The 17,730-nt window shown below is 39.2% G+C and overlaps 1 protein-coding gene across 5 annotated transcripts in view; it reads right to left on the reverse strand.

Annotated features, from left to right (window-relative positions):
• SNX13 (sorting nexin 13) overlaps positions 1–17,330 on the reverse strand; it is a 65,592-nt gene extending 48,262 nt beyond the window's left edge. For 3 of the 5 annotated variants that reach the window (XR_011679499.1, XM_071429130.1, XM_071429131.1), the window contains exon 1: positions 17,072–17,330. Coding sequence is in view for 4 of the 5 variants with exons in the window: in XM_071429130.1 (XP_071285231.1) it covers positions 17,072–17,083 (12 nt within the window). In the remaining variant the exon portion in view is untranslated. The remainder of the gene's footprint in view (positions 1–17,071) is intronic. The other 2 variants (XM_071429129.1, XM_071429128.1) reach the window with 1 other exon arrangement.
• Between the last annotated feature and the right edge of the window lie 400 nt (positions 17,331–17,730).

A 17,730-nucleotide genomic window follows, 5' to 3' on the forward strand; every position in this document is an offset into this window, starting at 1 on the left:
TGCTTCAGCAAAATAAACTGCAGTTGAAGTACAGGGGTGTCTGTAAGCTCCAACAGTACACTGCAGAGGCTCATCAGGTGTCAGAAAACATAAAAAGGTGAAAATTCATATGTGCTTGATTCAGCTTTTACAGCTAAAAAACCAGCCACCTCAATGACATCTGCTTGTCAGGTTTTTTTTTAACTAGGTTTTGTTCATTTTCCACACTGAATGGTTTTTCCACAGTATACAGCCAAGTATTAAAAGTAGTACATAAAGAATTTGCTTTCTTATGCATATTTTCTTTTTCTTTCTTTAGTTTCTGCTTCCTAATCAAGGCAATATTTTGATGTTTAAAGCTGCATGCCATTATGGCTAGTAGTGCTGAGCTAAGACTGATTACATCACTTAACATGACTATTCAAACAGAAGTTTCTAGAAACTATTTATTCCAGAAACAAACAAAACTATGTCTTACTAAAAAGTACCTTCAACAGGTTTCTTATTTGCTTAATCCATCTGACAATCTTTCAGACCTTTGCCCCATACCCATTTTTAAGCAAGATCTTCGGTCTTGACATGTCTTTCTCTAGAAATGATTCACCAAGGTAATGTAAATTTGTTGTTTAGATTTGAGCTAGTGCTGTCAACTTTAGCTTGCAAGTGGCAGTGCTACCTTAGATTTAGGGCAAAACAAGTGTTACTCCACAAGTTCAGATGACAGGTTCTTCCTAGCCCCCTCTGCCACTGAACAGAGGACAAGCATTTCCACTCATGCAGCTCTGGGTGCCACCACCCTCCTACTCCAGTGAGAAGCTCCTGTTCCAGGCATTTGTCTCTCTTCACAATTCCCACACACATTGGGTGGGAATTGTGGCTTCAAGTTTGGAGACACAGTTCGAATGCCATACAGGAAAGCAGGGCTCTGGAATCATCTGCTTGCCAATCTTATTAAAGCTGAGGCAGAAGACAATTTAAATCTGCCATTAGCATCCAAAAGACTGATTCCACCTTGGAAGATTATAATTTGTGATTGTTTTCACATTTAATGGTCACAACAGAATAATCTGAGCTTTGAAAGAACAGCAACATTTAAAAACAAAAACATGTTTCTTGGCTCACAATTCTTTCAGTCCTGTTGCTCAAATTACATTTTTCCATTAATATTTTAAAAGTTACAGTAACTGACCTGTTTCTAACAGACACTGATAAACTATCTTTTGCCGTTTGGGTAGTTTAAATTATTCGGGGTTTTGGTTTTGTTTTTTTTTTTTTTTTAATGCCTCTTCTGGGCTCACATTAAAAAAATTGTCAGGGATTGCATTTACAGTAGATGTCAAGTTTAATTTTGTTAATTCCACACATCTGCCTTTTAATTTGACTTCCATTTTGAGTGCAAATGGAACATGTTCACATATAAACCTTTCTATAATTAAGGTGAGTGTCACTTTTGTCAAGTGATTAAAAAGATTATTTTAGGTTTCAAATTACTGTCTCTTTCACTAGCATGACAAGTAAAATTGGAAAGCTGTACCAACCAGAGTGCTAATTTCAGTGCAATGAAATTGTTACATTACACCACTCAGAGAAATATTTAACAATTTTGAAATAAACCATTAACAACTTTGTAGTTACATTCTCCTATCTGCCAAAGCTAAAGCAATCATCTAAAATATACGTCAACATGGTTTTGACTTCTGCATATAATGATTTCCTAACAGCACTAAAGGTCTTTTTTTAACCTTTTTCTTCTTATCCTTTTGCCCTTTTCCTTCCTTAGCCCAAAAAGGCAAAGGAAAAAAACACCCTAAACTCCACTCCTACTGCATACTGTGGAAAAATAAATGTGGTGAATCTACACAATAACTTACTGCAGTACTCCCAAAGAAACTCTTGGGAATTAAAAAAAATTTTTAAAGGATTTTACATAGTCTATTTTGCTTTTATGGTTCTAAGTTTAGACTGTTTTGGGTTTTTTCCCAAAGAAAGCTTAAAATATGCTTTAAAAATGAAGCATATAAATATACACTAAAATCTTTTAAATAAATAAAGAAGGAAATGTTAACTAATGTTAAGAGTTAAGAAGTTTGGCCAATGCAGTTTTTTCTAGATAAGTGTAGGATTCCCGCTGGTCCTTCATGGTTACAGAGGCTGGAATCTCTGCTGCAAGCAAGAGTCCATCTGTCCCCTCTCTACCTCACCTCCCCTTCTTCCCCTAACACACACTTTGGATGTCAAATGGCTTAATTACTTAACAGTTGCATTAATTCAAACACAATCATGTCTAACTGTTCTGAGTCTGGGTTTTCCTGCTGTTCCTCACACTGCGTGAAACAGCAAAGCTTTTGGGATCATTTTGCCCTACTCTCCCCTGGGCTATATTCAAGGCAGCCAACACATTAGGCTCTAATGGATAGGTGACAATTTTTCATCTGCATTCACTCTTACTGCAGTTTTGCAGTTTTATTGCTGAAGCTCATTTTCAGAAGTGCAAACATTTAAATGAAAATACATGCTAACACTTTTGTTAAATATGCAACATTACACTGTGTAACTAGAAAGATTAAAAGTTATTGTGCACATTACTTCAATTTTACTATTTATCCAGAGAACAACAAATTCCCTTACTAAAACTTTACTGTTTGCAATAATCAGAATATTACTATACAACTTGTAATATAATTAAAAATAAAAACATTATGTTCCATATTTTGATACAACTGGGTTTTTTGCAAGAAAAAGACCAATTTTCTGTTTAACACTTACAGTTCTATAAGAAATGGTAAATATTTTCAGTGTCATATTTTCTTCTCAAGTGAACAGTCAAGAGTAAGATTATTTTTTCTTCCTCTCTTACACCTGGCTTTGCCACCATTGCTCATCATTACATGAAATTCGGAAGCCCAATGTTTAATTTTGAACTGACCTTCATTTTACTACCCTTTATTTCCAGTGCTAACAGCTACTTTATTAAATAGCAGAAGTATCAGCAAGGGACAGAAAGTTTTGCTCATGTAACCTTTTCTTGAGTGGCCCAAGTACTTAACTTGCTCTGAAAAATAAAGAGGCTACCTTCACAGATACTCTTTCTGATAACATGCTTGCATCAAAACCCAGTCTGAATCATGTTCTAGTTAAAGGATATGGAATTTTGGTCAAATTTAAAAGAAGTACTTGAGCATCTTGGATAGCAATGGGAAATAAGAGATGCAAGCCCCAATTTCTGCTACTCTCTTGAATATAAAAGTGACATACTCAAACTCATCTTTAATACAAATTCCAAGAAAGTGATCCTTTTCCTTTGTAACAATAACAATCCATATTGACTTGTATCCAAGCTGAGTTATTTATTTGGACAGAAAGTAAGGCAAAAAGATAAAAGCATTTTGGCTCCCCTTGGGTGATTGAAACAGGGCCAGGCTTGACAGGATTGCCTAAGGTGATCTAAAGTGAGAGAATAAAGTAATCCCTCTAACTCTATCTTGAATGCAAGCCAATGAGATAATCTAGACTGTTCTACATCCAGCCTCTGGATAAACAGATTATATCTACTTTAAGTTTTTCTGGTGCAAAACAGTGGCAAAGGGGAGAGAGGAGGAAGCCTCCAAAATCTTTAGCAGGTGAATAAAAGAAAGGTCTGTTCTCCTATGTGACTCAAAATAATGAGGTCACATGTGCTAAATCAAGAAACTGTTATTACATGTTTGATTTGTGACTACTGCTCAAGCAGCATCTTAAGCTTTTTACTTTCCTGCAGCAAGGAGTTATCTAAAAGTTCTTTTCACCTTTTTTTTTCCACTGCTAAAGAAACCTGATTCCACTGAAAGAACTTTAAGAATCATGAGCTTTGCTTTGAGAACAATTTCTACCACTCCAGCTTCTAATATTTATCTGTATGCAAATGTATCTGTATGCATTAGTTTCTCTCCACTAGAATCAGATCTAGTGGTTATCTCTTTATGATTCTAATAAAAACATGCAGGCAGACCTCACAGATACTACAGAAACAATTGTATGGGACACATTTTTAAAAAGGTTTCTTCATACCTTAAGATCTAAGCTTTTGGAAGGCAGAGAAGAAATTTCTTTAGTTCTAAGCTGTTCTTCCATAGTAGTGGTAATTTCAACTCAGCATCCTTTCTACCAAGCAATAAGCATCTGCCTACTCCTGGAACTTAAATCTCTGTTACACTTGCCCAATTTATACCATTACTAAAAAAGTCATATAAAGATTATTTATATAAACACTATTTTGCACAGAGTCTTTTCAAATGCTATGCATTATTGTCTATGATCTTTACAAAGGGAGAACAAAGTGGAAAAGGTGGGCTACAAGAGGTCTGATGAACAATGATTACTTCTCCTAAAATAAATTCTTTTTTTTTCTATAGAGATAACACACAATTTCATAGCAGTGGCTGTGTATAAAACAATTTGTGCAGTCTTAAATTGATAGAATCAGCTCAAAAAAGAATAAATACAAAAAAGATGCACAATGATACAGTTTCTGCTTTGGAAAATCTCGCTACCTTTAAACAACAATCCCATTATAACAGAAATGAAGTAAAAGCACACTGTTTTTGCAAATACAGAAGTGTCAAGGACATAAAGGTACAAAATAAGACAAATTATATAAAATTTGGAACATTTTGGAACTGCACATTGCAGCAGCAGTCATTGAACTTTATTGTTTTGCTTTTTCCTAAACAACTCATCACATGCAAACAGCAGACAACACCTTCACATTTTATACTGACAAAAATACTAATATTTTTGTTTCTATCACTTGATGACTTGCTTGAAAGCAGCAATAAGCAAATAATTATTTTCAAGTAAATTCCTTAAAATCAGTAGTTTCTTCTAAACAGACTGATAAACCATACATTTCAATACATATCTGCAGGATGTGTGATTTCTTTTTTACTGAGAGTTAAACATTTTATATGTGTTTATACATATTTCACATATACACAAATATTATACATACACACACAAAATCCAGTACTGTGGTAAGTTTACTGCAGAAAGATTTAGTAATTAATTTCTGATCAACCTTTTAGTACTCTGGCTTCATCAGGCTATAAAATTAGTCATCGAAGAGTTTTCTTAAGTTCTTTAACCCATTTGGTAATATTATGTTGCTATTTGCAGCAAAATTTTCAGCATTATTCCACTAAAGTTAACATGCAACTGCTTTGGTCACAGTATTCTTTGACACTACATACCACAATTTAATACATCCCAAATACACAACATTCCTCATCTAGATGAAGAAGTTACTTTAAAAATACTAAGCTAAAAACATAACTTTAGAATATTTTTATCAAGGACTGTACTAAATATAAAGATTGACTCTACTTGCCTTATTAGGTCAGATTATAAATCTGAAAGAATACAAGTGGAAGAAGCCAATTCACATTATCTATCATAATTGCTAGGAATCCTCCAATAACAAACATACTCAACAAGACTAAAAATTTATTTCCACATTGTCTCTAGTCATAAAGGCTGTTGTCTCTAAATACAGTCATACCACCTATCCTTGCAGAATTATTTTGGCAAATGAAATATTGGGGTTAAAACATTCCTATCCTTTTTACTACCCCTAAAAAAAGTTTGCTGGGTTTTTTTTGTTTGTTTTTTTTTTTTATTTACTAAAAAGGAGGAAAAAAGCTGTAAGCAATAATGCAGTGTTCATAAATGAAAACCATGTTGAATTTCTCACCTGTAATGCAAAATGTCACATTTACTGAAGACAGTACTATAATTGCTATCATGGAATTAAAAAAAAACAAAACTTAACAGAAAGCCACCGTAAATGATTTCTCAGAGTGTATTGGCAGCCAAAGACCATCAGCAGGAAAGAAGGTCCAGGCCAAGAAAAAAGGAAAAATATGTGCCAGTCAGCATCACCTCAGTCCCTAAGAAGGTCACGAACAACCAAAAGATTTACCAAGTCCAAATCATGCCTGACCAACCCAAGTGGTTTCTATGATGAAACAAGTGATGCTGAGGACAAGGGTGGGGCCTTAGATGACGTGCACTTTGCCTTTAGGACAATATCCCACAGCTCCTAAATTAGCTATCACTAAATTGCTGAGGTACAGGCCAGATAAGCATATTAAAAGGTGAGTGAAAAATGCCAGATGCAAACACATGATCAGCAGTACAGGGTTCAGTGTGCAGCCAGTGACTAGGTGGGAACCTTCACGGATCAACAGAGGACTGATGACGCCTGAGCAATGTGGGTGATGTGACACAGTGAACTCTCAGTAAAAGGCTTCACAGCATCCTTTAGTAGGGTGAGCACTCATTACACTGGAGGGTTCTGAGGTGTGTCAACAGGCTGGAGAAAGGGTCTGACAGGAACCTCATCAAGTTCAAGAATGAGCACAGGTTGGCATCCGGGATGAACTAACCCTGGGCCACAATACAGCCTGAGGCCCACTCTCTGCGAAGCAGCTCTGCACAAAGACACCCCAGGTAGGCTGTAAGGTGAACACGAGCCAGCAGCAAGCCATTGTAGCAAAGGTGGCCAACAGCATTCTACCCTCTGTCAGCAGAAGTGTCACCAGCAGAAACAGCAAAGTGAACCTTCCTCTCCATGTGGAACCATTCCTCTCCATCCCTGGAGTCCTGGGTCCAGTTTTGGTCTTCCTGTTACAATACAAATCCATCTGGAAACCAATGTACAAAATCCAATTCCACCATAAAGGATTTTGTGCTAAAATAAAATATACCTATATTATGAAGCCACATACTGGCTACGCCTGCCACCAAGAGAAGGGTAGATTTAGAAAGCTTGTTAGTGCTTCCAATTAACATTCTGACCCCCTTTTATGTGACTGAGAAATAACACCATTTTTAAAGTATTACCTCCTCCCTCCTATCCCTGATGCTCACCTTTGTCTTTAAACATAAACAAGTAGTCTCTAGACTCTTACCACCAAAATAATAAAGGGCATCTACTGCCTAAACACTGGATTCTGAAGAAATAGCTACCAACAACTGTATTCACAGATTTTACTATTTTGGCAGATTTGTTTTGTTCTTTTAATTCCAAGACCTCAGTCAATGCCAATATCGTGAACTAGTTTCAGTTTGGACACCTGCTTGCAATGATCACCCCTTCACTGTAACTGATTTCTTGTAAAAAATGTACTGATACTTTCACAACAGTTCTTAAAACTATATAGTGCTTTTTAATCAGCATCATAATCTACAAGCTGGAAAATGAAACGGATACTAAAAATAGAACTCCAAAGATCAGAGTATGCACCACAAAGAATTTGTTGTCAGTACACAAATAACAAGTAGGATCCCAAAGTGTAAATATAGTCCATTTTTAAGAAACTTAAAAGCACTGACAGAATACTAGCACCTTCCTTTGAAGATTGTGATGTTACTCCACTGTTTTCTTCAAAAGTTTAAATTTTATGCAGTTCTCTGAGTGCCACAGGTTTTCTCCAGTTATATAAATAAAATACAGAAAGTCTGATACAACCACTATTTCACTACAAATTCCCAGTGGTCTCTCTGAGAGTACATCTGAACTCCTACAGGGCCAAATTTTGTATGAAGCATGCTTACTGGATGAAGACAAAATAACCATGGAAACAGCTGTTATACAAAGTGACGCAAACCTTTACAAAGCTAGAGTAAGCCTAAAAACCTACTGCTCCTCTCATGTGTTTTTCTGGAGAGAATATCACACAGTTAGACAAAGTAAAGCAAGAGAAAGAGATCAGTTCGGTGTCAGCAAGTTTTCCAATAGTTCACAGTATACAAAAATTCTGCAACCTTTTTAATAAGCAGCTGATGCCTAACTCTTCACAGAATTGATAGTGCCAATACAGAAAATCAGCACTCCGATTTTGCTATGAATCAGAGAAGGAGAAATTGTTTAAATATTACTGTCTTTTCCCAATGGGACAAATATAATGGGAATGTAATAGAAACAAATAAAATCTTTCCCCTTCATGTATTTAATGTCCTCCTTTTCCAATACCTCCTCCAGTCTTTATTGTTTGTGTGCTTTACATGCTTGCTTTCCAAAGATGTTTGGCTCCCCATCCCTTTCAAGAAGGCTTGCTCACTGCATGAATCTCCTTCACAGTCCTCTCTGCACTTTTGCCTTTCCCTTAACACCATTACTGAGAAAACTGCTGTTTGTTGCCTGCACAACCCTGAGAAACTCCACAGGTTTTAGTCAGTGGTTTGCTACAGAACGCTGCTGGCAGCACTGCAGGTAAGTGTAAGTAGAGTGAAGCCTCCTACGACTTCTTCCAAGACAGCTCCATGACCTCTGTCCATCTGGCCTCTCTGTGGAAGCAAAGAGCCTGTTGAGTATCCTAGATGAATCTTCTAGCCTCAAATAGTCATCATCTTCTTTGTACAAAATCCGGGCCCAGAATCAGCATGTCAACTATTTCCTGGATATCTCCCAGGTTCACATACTACCTCTCCCACGAAGACACAGAAGAGGGAAAGGAAGTGTGAATACCTACAAATAACGTTTATATAAAGGGACAGTTTTTTGAACTTGCTGGAATACTTCATTCTCATACATAAGGGCATGGAATACTTCCAACAAATTTCAATGAATTCTGAGAGGAAGGAAACCACAGAAATGGCACATCAACTCTTGCCACGTCAAGATTATAGACTGAAACTAATTATAGACCAAACTAATTAAGTAATTTGAATATCCAGCTCCCAGGGCAAGTTTAGAGAAGATATCTAAAAACTTCAATCATTGTCACATGGCCAAGAACAAAAAAAGAAACCTAGCTGGAACTACCAAACCCTATTTGTAATTTTTTCTGGAGGCAGAAACACGTTAAGAAGTCACAGAAGGGACAGTGACATTCCCTGTTTTCAAAAGAACAGGAATTATTTTGGGTATTCACTCATTTTAGATCTGCACAGAAGGAAATGCAGACTGATACTATGCACTTCCTGAGCACCAAACCATGCAGCTGTTGATTTGGCAACTTCTTCTGTGTTCCCACCCTCATATCCCTCCACAAGACTGGTTCACCAAGGCAAAAGAATTCTTCATGCAGTTGCTACTTAGCTGCTAGACCTGAAACAAGAAGCTGTCAGACCAGCTTGTGTCTGGTGGAGGGGAGAAAACCACTTTAGTAGCAGCCAAACTAGATCCAGTGAAGTCAAACATGAAATGGCACTCCTAGCATATTAAATACCTTTATGCATGGATGATATCTAAAGAAAAAATACATGGCCATCCCAGTGACAGCAGCAGGAAAATAAAAATATATAAAGAAAATAATAAAGAAGAGGGAAATACATGAGTAAAACAAAAGAACAAACAAAAGAAGAATGACACGGACAGCAAGGTGGAAGCATTCACAGACCAACCCAGGGACACAACTCTACACAGAAACAATGCAGCTACTTTTATCACTAGAAAACAAAAAAAACCATTTGGTATAATGCATCAAAAAAACAGAAAATAAGGGAAATTAGAGTTTTGGGCAATTCTCTAGAAATCTAGAGAGAAAAATAAGAAGACTGCAAGCATCATGTTATATTTAGATTGTTAAGAGAGAAAAAATATTTCAAACAAAAAAGGTGCCAGTAAAATAAAGCACAATTTCAAACAGTGAATGGCAACAGTAAACCATCATTAACTGGAGAATTAAATAAAGGAAAATATCCAATAAAGTAATTTAAGAGCTTAGAAACATTCATAGGCACATTGTTTGCTGTTGGTGTCACTATTGCTAATTCATAATCTTAAGAATTTTTAAGAAGCTGCAGTAGAGCAACTGCCAACTGAAAAACAGACCAGTACCATTTGAAGTCCAGACCTTAAAAACAAGTTAAAGAAATAAACATAATTTTTTTTCAAAGTTTTAAGCACACATGCAAGTCAAGCATGAAGCACTAAAGAAGAAATTAAGTACATAGTTGTAAGACCATAAAGCAAGGTAGCAGTATTAAGTGCTTGTATACACAAAGTAAGGACAAATTATTTTAAACACATCTACTGCACTCTATTAAATTCAGAAAAAATACTGACTGTGAAGAGAAAAGCTTTGGTAAATGTGAGAATTTTAAATAAAACCTTATTCTCCTAGCCTAATGTTATAAGTAAGTAACTTCTTATCAAAACAATAAAAATTATATTCACAGAAACCAATTTGTTCTCCACAAGATTTTTTAAATTTTATAGAAGAAATAAACAAGCATAAAAAGTAACTATCATTCCATTATATGTACCATCAAATTAGATTTGTAATTCAGGCATTAAATTACAAGATTTAAACTTCCACAGTATATGATTTTGCTTTACAAAGTTAATGAAATTTCCATTTGTTAGCATTATGATCAAAAATACTCATTTGAGTATATAAACGATTAAAAAAAGTATTTTTAAGTATTTTTCTTCTAAGTATGTTAAAAGAGGTTGGATACCTCAATCCCCAATAGATTTCATTAAAAATTAAGGTATATATCAGTAACAAATATACCAAGATATACCGGGGGAGAGGGGAACAGAACTACAACCACTTGCATAGATTTTTAGAAAAAAAAATAAAAAGATAAATACAGATGTGATTTGAAGCACAAAGAGGTCCTACAGTGAATAAGGAATATATATAATTTTTACTGATCCCATTATTTTCAAGGTATCACAAAAAATCATTACAAGGCTTCTGAAAAGTAAGCTGATGGAACAGTATGAAACACCACAGCCTTTGGGGAAACTCAACCTAAAAAAAGTTTTGATTTATTGTAATGGACATGGAATGTAAAGGTTTAAGCAGGCCTCACAAAGGAGAAAAGACTCCAGACTCAGAGATATCTCAGCCTGCATCAGCCATTGTTGGAACAGCAGCAGGGCAACAAGCAAGGCCCCCTCATCTCTCCAAGTCAGGCAGTTCCAAGACCATTGTGACAATCAGCAAGACTTCAAAGCAATCACTCTTCCTACAGTAACACAGGTTGCACACTTGTTTCCCAAGGCACGTACATCACCAGATTTTCAACTCATCCATGCAGTCTGAAATGCCAAATTCTGAATAAGGGGTGACTGGGAAAACCATGCACATTTGTTCCCCATTGCTTTTAGTATCACTTAAGAGGTATGTGAGAAATCATTCCAAGTCTGAGGCAGTGTTTCATAATCAGCTGGACAGCTGCTGGAAGAATTTTGCTATTCTAGATTATTTTCTACTTGGCCTTGTATAAAAGCGCTGACTGGAAGAGTGGAAATGCAGGGTGCCCTACAGGATATGTAGCAATTCAAACTTCCTGCTCAAGTTCATTCCCTCATATCACAAGAGATAGCCTAACCTGCACTGCCTTAGAGGCACCAGCAGAAGTGCTGAGTAGTCACTCCCTAGAATTGCAAAAATATACTGATGAACAAGAATCTTACAATAATGACAGCTCTGAAATCAAAACTTTCCAACACAAACAGATGTGATTAAAATAGAACCAGGATCACCCCCTTCCTCTAAAAAGCATGAGATTAGGGGAAGAACTGCAAAGGAATAGACATAAAAGATTAAAAAATAACATTCTAACAAAAGCAAGCTGCATTTAAGCAGTTAATACTCTTCAAAGCTTGTTCCCAAACTTACGAATGCTCTTGGAAAGAAAATGCTCATAGCTCATCTTCCTACTCAGAACTCCAACCACAATGGGATACTGAATTAAGCATTTCAGACATCAATGGTACTTGTGAACTTTTAATTAGGCCATATGAGCCCTCACATGAACAAACACAGTGCTATTTCTACCTGTGAAATAAAGAAAAAGTTCTTGAAATTTAGTATTTCTAATTATCAAAAAATCCTTCCAAGTGAAGTTGAAGAAAGGACGTCATACAAGCCATCTGATGCATGAAGGGATTTAATGGGATTCAAGCCAGCAGAGATGATTTTATTTTCATCTCCTGCTGGCAACTAGTGGACTGACAAACTGGTGAGTTCAAATCAAATTAGTCTTGTGCTCACTGTCTGAGAAAATAGGCAAAACAGCAGGACTGAAAAGATTTCAGTGTCACTGGTAAAAAAGCTTCAAAATAAACTACTGTACTAACCACCGTGGTCAAATTCCATATTCCATGCTAGGAAATCACAAATTTTTCATAACATCCCACTTGAAAAAAAACTAGTTAAAAAATTGGTGGGACTTTTTAAATATTTGTAAAATGTCAATGTTAGAATATAGCAATAAATTTGGCTCACACTATTTTAACTGCAACACTGAGATCCCATCTCATTCAACACAGAACACAAAGTCAATTAACATTAGAACTTCTTCAGAAATCCATCTCTACTCTCTCAGAATTTTACAGCCATTCCTGTTTTAGAGCAATAATAATCTTTAACAGATCCTCTACACCTGTGACAGAGTAGGAATTGACTTCTTGTCCAAAACAAATGGTAGTTATAAAAGGAGTTCCCCTGACTGAACATATCAATTATCTGTGCTTACTCACAGTACAAACAAACACACATTTCACCTCAAACTTGTAAATCACCATCATGCCATCATCATTTTGAGGTGTGATACCATAGAAATTATGTAAACAAGGCTAGAGTGCTCTTATTCAAACTAGTCAATATGTTTACATCATGAAATAATGCCTTATTTTATTAATTCAGTAATCAGAGGATCAGGCCTAAGCTTACAATGCCTTGTACTTCTTGAAGCTTCTCTCTCACATAACTGCAAGTGCCAACTGCAACTGATTTTGCTATCGTTCCAGCCTTGGTATTCTCAACCAAGCAGTGGGGAAACTTGCTAGTGAGACTGCTAAATATTAATCCTTCCACCATTGCAAATAACTTAGATACAGTATCAATGACTTCTCTTTTCTAATAATAGCAATTCTCCCAATGCTAGCTCAAAGAAAACATGCTTTGTCATCTTTGTAAGGGTGGGGAGAAGACGACAAACATATTTAAAAGAGAGATAATTCCCTAGAGTGAAACCAGACAGAGGAAATCATCACTTAGAGCTCCTTCAGCTACCTAACCCAACAAGCTATTACTATTTTTGTTGAAGTAAGGAACTTCATGCTTTTCTTCTTCCATGCTCTTTTGGGGAACGGTCCAGACTGACATTTTAGAGTTGTTGCAGAACTCTGCATTCAGTCTCAGCAGTTTAGGCCCAAGTGTACACTCTAAGAATAGTCCTGAGTGTTTAGACACTGTTTTACTAGTAGCCAGTAAAATTTTTAAAAGCAAGTACTTAGGAATATATGATAACTGTTCTTTGCAAAAGGTTAGTTTTCTTCATTTTATCATTTCTCAGATACTTTCAACTGACACTTCATAAATTATAGTTATTAAAAGAGGTCTAATAGGAACAATTAGGGACAAAACACAGACCAGCTGTAGGGGAAACCTCATTGACAGAAAACACTGAAGGAGAAAGAGGCATTTTACCTCCCAAGGGCTTGCAGCTAATGCTCCAACTAGATCTCATCTAGCAAAACACTGGCACTAAAGAAAGCCCCAGCACACATGTTCCACAAAAGGACAGAAAATTTATTTATTTCAGCACCCTGGTAAATGTCTACACATCCTACTACCAGGGGAACATAGCTCAGACACATAAAGCACCAGAGCAATCTGCCACTGACATGTAACAAGGAACAGAAAAAGTTAATGCTACAGTGCATCAAGCAGTTAACTGTGTTCTGCCTCTTTCAGATCTGTACTAATATACTTTACAATGTGCTACTGTTGCAGAAGGGCTAATTCACTATTATTCTAGAGCAAGTTAAGCTGCTGAGTCAACCTCTATTCTTAAAAATCAGGCTAATTGCTTGGTTTTGCCCAGAAACAGTTCTCAATGGCTAGTAGTTAACAAAATTTAACCAAAAAAAGAAAAGGTTGTTAAACCTCTCTTATAAACAAAATGTAGATTGTTTAATGGAAAGGAAATACTACATGTAGTTAGTGAATTATCTTAATCAGTTGCAATAACAAGAAATACCAATATGTCAGAGCTCATTTAGTATGGCATATTCTTAGTTGTGGATAAGAAAAAAAAGTCAAATTTCAAAAACCTTCTCAACTGTCACTAGTACTGCAACAAGTTACTCTTGCTAAGCTGAGAATTAAGTTGTCAAAAATTTAGCTGCTGATAAATTCTGACGTCCTCCCTAAGCATCTCAAAGTAGTTTAATGAGTAGCTGGGGAGGAAAAAAAAGGAACCTACTTCTCGGCTGAGATAAAGTGCCCTCTTCAGAGACAACACAGCCTGCAAATGCAGACAGCACAGACCATCAATTTGAAAGGCATCTAAAACTTCTTGTAAATTAAGTCAAAATCCTACTGAATGTTTGGTCCATCAGAATTTAAGACACTACTGACCGCCAAGAGCCAGAGCTGTAAAACACCAACTGCTTCCCAAAGCTTCTTGTCCAAAAAGACAAGAGAAAGACCATTGCAACTTGTGTCTGTCATGGCCTCTCCAGATGAGAAAGTGCTGAGGCAGTAAGTCACATGGGAACAGGCCACAGGGGCTGGAAAGCAGAGGAGACATCTGATGAACAAGAAAAGGGGAACAAGTGAAAAGGCACAGAATGGCCAACACAACAGACTAGGGAAATGATCATCACAGCAGGACTCTAAACACATGCCGACAGAATGCATTCAACATTACTGCAGAAATAAGTTTTATAGTGAAAAATTTGGAAATGCCATTTGCCAGTTAGGTAAAAAAATGTGTGTGCTTGGCATCCAACAGCATGGGTTTTGAATGCAACTAAAATAAGATGGGCAGAAAGGGCCAAATAAAAAACATGCAGAGTATTTTTTTTTCCTGACAGGAAGTGTGATCTTCCCCTGAAATTACTGATTACAAAGTCCTAATCCTAACTGCATTTACACAAAACTGAAACGAATCTGCTGGGGTCTGCATATACCAATACAGTCAAAGGATGTAGGAAACTGACCTTGAAAAATTCAACATTATGTTACTGCATGATAACAATACATGCAAAAACCAATCTGCCCTTCCTTCATTCTTAAACATATTTAAGAAAAAATATTTTCTATATTGGTAAGTTATAGAACTAGCAGTTATAGTAGGGGAAGTGGATCTAAATTTTGATGACTAAAACCAAAATTCTGTGATTCTGTGATTCTGGCCACTCTAGACAGTAACAAACTTGACAAGGCCATAAATATCCAGTACAAAAACTAGCGCAGTTTTTGCTTCTAATGTCAGTTCACCCTACAGTCAATCCCAGTTTTCATATAGAAAGAAATCATATATCAGTAGACTTGAAACAATATGCATATTCCTCCAAAGTGTGGTACGGGTTCATGGGTGCAACTGTGCACAGCTTCCCCAGGCTGTTGTAGCTACCCAGTCATCATTGGAACACCCAGAAAAGCTCACAGGGAAAAGACTCCTCCAGTCCACCTTAGGTGGGCATTCCTGACAGCCTGAAGAACTCCCCACAACTGCTTTTCAGGCAGGCAAGGCCTGAACTTTTGCTAGACTCCCTTAATATTTAAATTCATCTCAAGACTGGAACACTTCACCTTGAAGCATCTACAAGCAACATATGTACAGGAACTAGAAGAAGGGAACATCAGAACCCTCTCCTCCTTGACACCAAGGATAAGTGTCGTAACTGGTCATCACACATGAAATCACTAAGCTTTATCTCAAAAAGCCAATGGATTGTCATCCACACTGCTATTCACAGAATTTCAACACTGTTAAAAAAAAAGAAAATTCAGTTCCAAGATAACATGTCTTGGACGGGCACACACAGCCACCACCAAAAGGAACAAACAGTCCAGTAGGAGGCACGGACCCAGAACATTCTATGCTGCCCTTAAAATAATCTAAATTATTATGGCTAAGAGTCATAGACATCACACTCACCAACTCTCTTTAATGCAGCTTATTAATCCTGACCACCTACCAAATACCCTCAATTCAAAACTAGGTCATATATTTTTACAGGTTTAACTCATTCTGCAAATTTTACCCTCCTGGGGATATCTGGCTCTACAGAACTGCTTTCAGAATACCCTAAAACTTTGAACTGATGCAAATTATAACATGGAACACACTGTTTAATATCATTCAGGAAAGTAAAGCTGAAAGGTTCAGGTGTTGGAAAGCAAGCTTTACCCTGCAAGACTTAAGACAACTCACTTTTGGATGAATAACCTCCAATGTAGAATAACATGACAAACTATAAAACATGGGTATCAGAGTCATTGTATTGCAGAAGTATCTGCACTCAGGACACCTTGCTGACATTAAAAATAGAAAATCAATTGCTCTTTGTAGACAAAACAGAATACGGGTAAAGTCTAATTTCCAGTAACTGGAAAGCACTGCCAGATTCCACCTTTTAGAATGCCTTTGGACACAGCAGACATTTATAGCCCACGCTGATCCTCAAATACCTGCCTGCCTCACAGCCCAGCTGCTTCGGGACAGAAACCCTCCACCAGGCAGAGGTGAACCGGGGCACGCAACTTCTAAGGATTACCTACTGACACAAACTCCTGCAAGCACAGCCGAACCGCTCCGCTTAAGCCCTCCAAGAAAACAAACACGGAGCCTTTACGAAGCCACCGCGGAGAAGGAGGCCAGAGGGGCTGAAGCCGGAGCGGGGCCCAGGCGGGGGCACCTCCCCGGCGCGGCCCAGGGCCGAGGCGGGTTCCCCCTCACCAGGTGCGCTCCGCTCCGCTCCTTCAGATACGGGCCCGCCGCGGGGGCGCGGCCCCGCGGGCCCTCTCCGGGCAGCGCAGCCCGGCCGTCTGCGGACCGCGTCGGAACACGGACCGGGCCCAGCCGCCGCACGGAGCGGGCTCGGCGGACCGGGCTCTGCCGGGGAGCCAGAGCGCCCCGCTCCCGTGCAGCCTTGCCGGGACAGGACGGAGGCTGATAAGAGGGGCCCGGCGCTGCCCTGGGCGAGCCGGCCAGCGGCTCTGCCCTCCGCGGCCAAGGGGAAAACTGCCAGCCGCCGAGACAACTCGGAGGCCCCGGCGGAGGGCTGAGCCACGGCGCTGAGCGCCCGGGCGGACAGCGAGCCACTCCCCGCGCTCCCGCACCTCCTCGGCAGCGCTCTTACCTCTGTTAACATTATTACCCCGCTGCGCTGCGGCGGCGCCTCGGCGGCTCTAGCCCCGCAGCATGGTGAAGCCTGGCGGCCGCGCGGAAAGCTACCCCGCACCCCGCGGGGAGGGGAGGCGAGGCGAGCGCCGCCAGCCCCCGCCGCCGCCTCGCTCAGCGCCGGCCCGCCGGCCCCGGCCCCGCTGCCGCCCTCGCAGCCCGGTCCGGAGCAGCCGCCATCTTGGGACGGCTACGTGCGCCGCCGCCCCGCCCCGCCCGCCCAGCGGGGCCGCGGGACCGCCCCTGCCGGGGCCGGCGCTCCGTTCCGCTCCGCTCCGCGCCCGGCCCGGCCCGGCCCGGCCCGCGCTGCGCCTGCCCGGCGCCACCGGCACCGCCACCAGCGGCACCGGCCCTTGGCGGGGTCCGGCCGCAAGGCATGGAGCTCGAAACTGCGGGTCGGGTTTTTTTCCCTCTCTCCCTTGGTGTGACCTGTCTTAGAGCTCTTCGGTGTCAGGCAATTGTGCTGCGGACGCTAATCGAAATATTTTGTTAAATTTCTGACCAAGCAGCGCATCTCTCATCCCCCACTGACGTGTGCGGCGCTGCGCGTCTTTCCCTGTTCTAGATGCTAAGGAAGAGCGCATGTCTTATCTAGAGCACAAGTCCTTTGGGAAGCGG

This window comes from Agelaius tricolor, unplaced genomic scaffold, assembly GCF_023055355.1.
Source record: "Agelaius tricolor isolate 1412-34295 unplaced genomic scaffold, bAgeTri1.0.p SCAF_6, whole genome shotgun sequence".
In the NCBI taxonomy this organism is placed as follows: domain Eukaryota; kingdom Metazoa; phylum Chordata; class Aves; order Passeriformes; family Icteridae; genus Agelaius; species Agelaius tricolor.